The sequence below is a fragment of the Geospiza fortis genome, unplaced genomic scaffold (assembly GCF_000277835.1).
Source record: "Geospiza fortis unplaced genomic scaffold, GeoFor_1.0 scaffold111, whole genome shotgun sequence".
In the NCBI taxonomy this organism is placed as follows: Eukaryota; Metazoa; Chordata; class Aves; order Passeriformes; family Thraupidae; genus Geospiza; species Geospiza fortis.
The window spans coordinates 5914538-5923267 of record NW_005054321.1 but is presented as its reverse complement, the minus strand read 5'-3'; the positions used below and the strand labels follow the sequence as shown (position 1 = coordinate 5923267).

The 8730-nt window shown below is 38.6% G+C and overlaps 1 protein-coding gene across 1 annotated transcript in view; it reads right to left on the bottom strand.

Moving 5' to 3' along the window:
- Positions 1-8730, bottom strand: part of NSMCE2 (NSE2 (MMS21) homolog, SMC5-SMC6 complex SUMO ligase) — a 123214-nt gene that overhangs the window by 63259 nt on the left and 51225 nt on the right. The window contains exon 3 of the mRNA XM_005420715.2: positions 2909-3062. Coding sequence (XP_005420772.1) covers positions 2909-3062 — 154 coding nt within the window. The remainder of the gene's footprint in view (positions 1-2908; positions 3063-8730) is intronic.

Sequence of the window (8730 nt, the reverse complement as noted above, 5' to 3'; positions counted from 1 at the left end):
CTTACAGTCTAAGAAGGTTTGAGTAGAAAAATGAAACTGTTTTCCATTAAAAATAAGAAGTGGGAATTTAGGAAACTAAGATAGTTCTGAAAACAGACTTCAGAAAAATCACTTGCTGTTCACATAAAATCTGTCTGACAGTGTTTTGACACATATCAGAGGTGAAGATTTTTCACCACTTCATAAACCCCAGCTAAAGTAGCTGCATAATAAAGGCTCACAGATTGAGAGAAAATGTCTGAAAACTGTCTGAACGATGAGCAGAACAGAAACTGCTCTGAGGCATGATCTCATCCTTACTGCCACAGAGATGTACTTGCCCAATTTCATTTCTGCACCTTGGCTGCTGCTGAAGTTCAAAGCTAAGAAGGTCTCCTTCCCACAGAACTGCCCAGGGAAGACAAGCACCATTCTCCTCCCTGAGTATTAGAGCAACCTATGGCACTGCGTGTCACCTGTCAGGGGACAGGGAACAACCCTGCACCTTCCTTTCATCATGGTGGCAGCAAATATCAAAAGAGAAAATATATTAGCTTAATTTTCTGTTAATATGAGGTTGTATTTAAGTGCTTCACACTTTGCACCATACCTAAAAACTGTGTTGAGAAAGTTTTTTTCTGTCAAATCTCAGTTAATTTCTAAATAGCAAAACAATGCAAGAATATATTATTTCCTTGTTCAGCTGTTCTAGAATACAGATGTCAAGCTTTGCATAAAAGATACATAATCATTAATGGTAACTTGTCCTAGAAAGCAAATCATTTTAGTATCTACCCTGTCTTCTCTTTTGAGAGAGAAAAAATTGAAACAACAAAAAAAAACCAAAATCCAAACAAACAAACAAAAAATTAAAACTAAACAAAACAGGAAACCCCCTCTGAGAAAACCTGGCAGAAGTTTTTATGTTTTATCTAACTGAGCAATAAAATCAAATTCCAGAAAAAAGCTAAAAACTGAACCTCAATGGTGTATGTGTTCTCGAAAAAAAGCCAGGTGAACTACATTGCACCTGGCAAGGCTAATAGTTGAAAACAAAATTATAACCAGTAGTTGTTGATGAAGTTATTCATACATGTAACTCACATCCAGCAGTTTTCAAATGTGTCCCAAAATCTGCAGACACATTATATTGTGCTGTTGAGATGAGGCCAGAATTGTAGGACTCATGCTTTTGAAAACACAACTCATACAGGAGAAGGTAAAGAATACACAGATAACCTGGCTTAAGCATGAATGCTGAAAATTTAACAGGATGACCTTAATTTCTTCTTACAAAACAACCCCACCAAAACCACATGTAAATGTAGGATGTTTTAAGGAAAATCACCAACTTATGGAAACTAGTAATATCTTTTACAGATTTTATTAATCTTCAGCTCAGCTGGTATTGCAAGTGAAGCATTTAATAAGACAAATCTGGATTTCAGGCAGCAGTAGCAGAATGATGTCCTCATATTTTTTTAAGAATATTTTCTATTGTGTTTATTTAATTTGGGGTCTTTTTCAACAGGTCGGCCAGTAAGAACTTAATCCCACAGCCTGAACTGAATGTATCACTAGAGCATACACCCCTTCCTCAGGCAATTACAAGGTAGAAAGTAAATCCAAAGTCAGTTATCAAGATTTTTATCTTCTCAGTTACAAACACCTGGAAATTAGAAATTACAACATAATGGTGGGGCAGTAGTAATTTTATGGTTACGTAGGGAGTGAAAATTACACTGTCTTGTGGTCTTAACTTGATATGTTCATTCTTAGAGTAGTGCCAAGAGCTTTATTAAACTCAGAGATCAGTGCTAAAATGCATGAAGATGGGAAACAAATATATTAAGCCTTCAAGCTCTAATCCTAGGGAGTCTTGAGATACCAGATCTGAAATTCACCTTGTCAAGCACGTCCTATAAATCTCTATAGGGAAGCAATCCAAAGTCCAGTGGGAAAATTCTTTCCACTGGTTCCTTTGGGTTTTGGATAGGGCTTCAAAAAAAAAAACCAGAATTCAAGGAGAGCTAAAGGAGAGCACCCAGAATATCACTTCCAATAGTATAAATCATTAATCTATGACTCCTGAAGTTCCTGAGATACCAGTTTATGTTGAAATCAAATTGTAAGATGAGAGGGAATAGGTACAGGGGTCAAGGGGTCAAGGGACAGCAAGCAGAATAATATGATTTCAGAACATAATCATGATTAGGGAAGAGCAACACAAACAGTGTCAGAGCCCATGAACTTTCCCAGCACCAGTAATCAGAGTAATATTTTAATGACTGCTATATGTGCGGGGCAATAAAAGTAGACAGTTTTGTTGTGTTGCATAAATAACCAAACTGTTTACTCTTCAACTTTTTGGTAATTTAAGCACAAATAACTTAAAATTCTAACACTTGAAAAATTCTGTTAATTTGGAAAAAATGGATTTTAGTAATCTGCAGTGTTAGACAGTGCGTGCACAGAAGCTGTAAACCTGAGAACACGTACAGTAAGCATTTTCCAACAATACAGTTCTACCATTAAAGCAAAGGTCTTCTTAGTGTTGCAACACATCCTATGTTGTGAAACAGGAGCAATTTGTTTAAGTGACAAATGAAAACAGCTTACCTAATCCTTTTAGGAGATCCTATCAGTTAAGAAAATAAATGCAAAAGGTCTTCAAATGAAAAAGCCCACCTTACAAAAAAAAAGTGGTTTTCATGATATTTGTGTTCAAACACAGCAGGAGCTGCAGGAGTCTAAATAAAACTATCAAGGTAACTACACTGTTTTTTTTCTACACAGATATCAATTTAAGTAAGTTTTTAAGAATACTCACATCAGTTTGAGCCATAAGTGAGAGTTCTGTATTTCAGGGCAGTTACTCAGATTTTACTGCTTAGCATTCAAAGAATCATTTTTAAAAAATCAGACTTACATTGTTTTTTCATCTCCTTAAGTTGATCCTTAAAATGCATATATTTTTCATTCCTTTGTAAATCTGAGTCACTGGTCATGCTCTCCATTTCAAGGAATTTTTCTTGCGCCAAGTTTTCTAAATCTGGTAAATTTTCTGGTTTTTCTTGTTTTACCTGTAGGGAAGAAGAAATAGAATGTATTCATTATGATACATTTTAATACAAAGCAGAAGACATCAAGCAAAACTTCATTAGCATAATCTCAGCTTCTTTTGACTACAGTTAAGCTTCCTGCTCTGAAGCCATAACCTCCAAGTAACTCATTTCAGCAAAAGTAAGTATGAAACGTAGATATTAGATTCTCAGTGTCATTAACTTATTTTCTGGGTACTTCTCACAGTAGCAAAAGGGAAAACTGACCCTTGCAGTCAAATTTACCTCTGTGAGTGGTGGTGGTAAACATGTTAACAGGAACCAGTGTAGCACTTGATGAGATGAGAATGAAACCAAAGTATACAACTCTGTCCAGAAAGCAAGAAGATAACAGAAATCCAAAATAACTTTTAAGAGTTTTGCAAAAACCTCCACTCTCATCACTTCGGAATCAGGTTTACAGAAGCCCATAATCTACATGCAAGATTAGTGTGATAACACCAGCAAGAACAGTACAGCTAATGTGAAAGGAAACCACCTCAATTTATTTGTGCTGTGTGAACAAGAAGCATTAAGCCACACAAGCAGGCAAAAACACGGGTTCTTGAAAAGTACTTACAGCAAATACATCTGGAATGATTTTAATAAATACCAGAAAAGGAAGTCATCACATAGACAATATTAAGATATTCTAAGAATGCAAAAAGCACTTTGGGAACCCCCTAGAATCAATAATTGGAGTTCTCTGTTTCTCAAGGCAACATTAAATTCTAGTGAAGTGTAACTTTGACAGTTCTTCATAAGAACTAGCTCAGGGGCTGTGTTAGGGACTGTGCTATGCAATGAGGATCAGCAACAGCACCAAGTCAGAAAGAAGGTGGACATCTGTCAAATCCTTAATGCTAAGCATTTTCTGAACCAGAAAAAAAGCTACTTCTATCCCAAAATCATGTCAAAATATGACAATCTGAAAAAAAAAGACGGTAAGCACCATTTCTGCTGAGCCACTCTTCCCCTACCACACATACTAAATTCTGCCCTTCACCAGACCATGACACTATTCATTGTGAAAGACAGAAAAAAAAAGTAGCCTACTGAGAAAAAGAAAAACAGTCCGCTTCATCAAATCATTTACAGGTTTAAAAGTTTACAGGGACCTTGGAAATCCTACAGAATATATTTTGTTTCAGGAGTCAAATAAATAAATGTTCACATAAAAACGGACTTAGCAGATACATAAAATGAAAAAAAGCCAAATTTTACTATTGCTTAAGCAAAGCAAAGTAATCCATAGAACTATTGCTTCTTCCAAGAGCAAACCCAGTTTGGAACATTTACTTTCAGCAGACGCAAGTTGTGGCAAGAAGAAAAATAAGAAAAAAACATGCACTGCCAGGTGATAGCATGAAGTTTTCAAAGGCACCTGGAGATAAAAGATCACCCACAACAACATCCAGCTGTAAAAGGGAAAGACTCAGTAACACTTTGGTACCAAAGGAGCACAGTGACTATGAGAGACCAACAGCATGTTATCAGAGATGCTTAGACTGCTGCATGACCCAGGCAGGAAAGTAGAGTTCTTATCCCATGAAACCTGACCTAAGGAGCAAAGGAAAGCAGAGCATCCTGTGCCCAGTGCACTGAGGACAATCATTCACACTCAAATGGTTTGCCTGTGCCAGCATCACAGCACACTGCTGCAAAAAAGACCTATCGCAACCCCAACCAGCATTGTTCAGTACTCAGCTGGAGAAGAAACTTGGCTATCAAGTGTATGCAAGAACAAAAAGGTACTTACTAAATCAAAATTCATTTAAAATGCAAGACATTATAAAAGAATGCTTTGATCTGGACTCATGTAGTGCAAACATATTCCTTTCTGCAACATCACGCTGATTTTACCGACATTCTCTCTTTAACATAAAAGTAACATGTAGACACACACAAGAATAGTCCAAATAACAACCCACCACTAAGATCTGCCCTCACGACAAATGAGAGCACTGTAGACATATAGAAGATCCAGCTGTGTATACTAAAAATAACCCTGAAGTGCTTCGAAGTTGCTGAGACTGACACCAAGAGTAAAATAAATTATGTGGATATTCATCACAGGCATCCATCAGCAGTAAAGACAATGTCAATAATCTTTTCCTCTCCACAGGGACCACATTACACATTGATAGAGTTACATCAGGATCTCTTTATCTTTTTCTTGACTCATGGAAGATTTGAGTGCAGATATGCATCAACATAACATCTTCAATCATACCCTCAGACTGAGAGGTGAAAAGAAGGGCACAGTCAATGTTAGTTCAAACAGTGGTTCTCAACTCCAACTTCCAGAATTAAAAGACTTTACACATATGAGCAGAAAAAAAGGGCAGGAACTGTAACTTACAGCATTATGGTACCAAAAAGAATATATGTTTGAGAGGGTGCATTACATCACTCGGTGCTGGTGCTACCTCACCTCAAGTGCTGTGTGCAGTTTTGGGCAGCACAATGTAAGAAAGATAAATCTGTCAGTGAGCACGCAAAGGGGGGCCATGAAGATGGTAAACAGCTTAGAGGAGGAGCTGTTTGAGAAATGGATGAGGTCAGCCCAGAGAAGAGGAGACTAAAGGGAGAACCTCACTGCAGTCTGCAGCCTCCTCACGAGGGGAAGTGGAGGGGCAAGTACCAACCTCTGCTTCTTGGTGGCCAGCAACAGGACCCAAAGGAACAGCATAAAACTGTGTCAGGGGGATTTAGGTTGGGTATTAGGAAAAGATTCTTCACCCAGAGGCTGGCCAGGCACCAGAACAGGCTGCCAGGGAAGTGGTCACAGTTCAAGAAGCATTTGAACAATGCCCTCAGACACATGGTGGGATTCTTGGGGCATCCTGGGCAGGGCCAGGAGCTGGACTCGATGGCCTTTGTGTCTCTCTTCTAGCTCAGGATACTCTTATGGTTGTATGCACACAAATAAACTTTGTCTGTGCCACTGTGGAGCTACAAAAATTTGCATGAAGACATCTCACTAACCTCAAGAGAATGCTTACATAAAACTCTCCCTCAGCACCTAACTAATCACACAGCTTGCTGCCATAGGTCTATTAAAGTAAGAGTAGCCTGCTATTTGCTAAGGGCAACATGAACAATTCCACCAGCTATCTAGAGAAAAAAAAAAGTCATTCACACCAGCTGAATTCCCAATAGCAACACATAACTAGATTATGGGGACAGCCCAACAATGCAGCACATATGACAAAGGATCAGACAACCACCTCATACAGAAACCTAGAGTCAGATGTGAGAGATGCTCAAAGAATGCACTTTCTTGTAGTTTAACTTCTTTCATGTTTACAATTTAAATTCAGTTTCTGTTCACTTCCACATGATTGCTTTCATTAAAATGATTAGTAGAGACACCATTCCTGACCACACTCAGTACTGTACCACACACATGCTATTACTGAAATGCCAGGTAGACCTTCTGGAAGGTCAACACATCACAGGTGAATAATAAGGCATGTCCACCCACTATACTAACAAGCAAATACATTTTGCTCTGCACAAGCAATTTCTCTTTGGTGCTGCATATCCTATGCCTAAGAGAGGGTTAGAAGAGGGTTGAGAATGGTCTACATAACAACATAAATTAAAACAAATGAAAGAAAATGTCCCATTAGTCCTAGATCCTCACAGTGGGACAGAATTACAACATCTTATACACTACATCAGCACAACACCTTTACAGGTTCATTACAGTTTTCTTTAGCTCTTGCCACCCACCCACTCCTACTCTACAGATTCTTGATGGATATAGGAATGATGAGATCAGCATAACAAAATGTCTGAGGGCGATACAAACATAGGGTACGGCTAAAGGGACAAGGCAAAATTTTCAGTGTTTAGGGCACCAGGTTGGGGTCATGCTCCTTCTTGGTCTCAGCAGCATGTCAGATAAATGCTTGCCAGCAGACCTGAAGTCACTGACATGTTCAATTCCTCAGAATAAGTTACTTCACATGAGAACCATGAAAGACATGTTAAGCAAATAACTGTTGGTTTAGCAGCACTGTCAGCCAAAACCAGCATGCTAAGTAACACCTTGCAGCCATTAGTCAATCCATTGAGAGCTACATTGATTTTGAAATGGGGTGGAGGCATACACACCCTACAAAGCATTCTGGAAATTACATGTAACGATGAACTGGGAGTGTTCAGGACATATGGTGGAAAGAAGTATCAGTCACAACATCTTGTTTACAGCAACAGAAAAAGCAAAAGCATCTGCTGTGCCATACCAGCAAAGAACCACACAAGTTTTTACATGGGGGTCAGCAACAAGGAAAACAGATATGTTATATATAACATACATATACATACATGATCTATCAGCAGTCCTGATAAGAAAACACATTTGCAAACACTAAACACATAATTGTTTAGGAAAACAGCTATAGCTAAACTATCAAAAGATCCATTTACTCATGGCCTCACAGCACATCACTGGGTCAGAGCCATACGTGCAAAAGGGTTTCTGTGTCTGACAGGCAATGCTTATGGAATGAACCACTTCATGACATGTCTTCTGCCAGTATCTGTCTGTAAGGATACACCTTCCTCTCATGAATTCTTCCATGGAGTGTGTCTATTCTATGCCTAAACTGTTAAAACTATGCCTCCAAAAATCAGGCTTTTTGAAAGGCCAGCTTAGAGAGCCTAAGGGAAGAGTAAATGCAGAGTATTCCAAGGGACAGTCTGGGGAATTTTTATTTCATCAATTACCATAACCACCAAGTCAAAAATAAATTATTCTGTTCCAGACCAATCTCAGAACGAGTAAGGTCAAAGGTACCATAGACTAAAATTGGACCAGTTTGCGGTATTAGTCTCCATACAGCAAGGGATCAGTGTCTAAAAAGGACTAATTAGCATAACCCTGCATGCTGCACTGCAGCATTTCATAATTGTCCTGCCCAGTCCCAAAACACTTCACAAACATTAAAGAATTTAGCCTCAAACACCCATTGTGACATGTACCATGTATTTTACAAATGGATAGGCTGTGGCATTAGGAGATTAATAACTTGGCCTAAGGTTGCACAAGGAGACTGCGGCAGAACCTAGAATAAATAAATCCCAGTTCTGTGCTTTGAGCACAAAGCCATCCTTTTACCTTCTCCTTTAGCTGAGGGAAAGTTCAAACTTACATGTGCATTTGGTTCACTCTCTATAAAGAGGCCCGAAACAGCTTGTGGCTGCTTGGCAAACCTTGAGATAAAAGAACAGCATTCTGCCTGTCACAGAAATGCTCCACTGGTCTTTGCATTGCAGTGGTTCAGCATGTGACACACCACGGTTATTTTTTAGCCTTTCTGCTCTTCTCTCTCAGGCACAGAAGTCCTTTAGCTGCATATTTTTATCCTGTCACTGTTCCAAGGTACTCTTTCTCAGGGCTATCTTTTATGTCCCTGGTATTTGGAAGCTTGCCAGTACCATCCATTTTATTTCTCAGAAATTTCTTGCCATACCTGAACTATGTTGCAGTTTCCTCAGATCTGTGACACAATCTACAAAAGAACTCTTTTCATAGAATTCTGAACTCTCACCAGTCTTTCAAACCATGCATTTTTTGTTCCCTGTAATTTAATTCCTGCAAAATACGGACTTTTGAAGTTTAATTTATGGATATTATTGA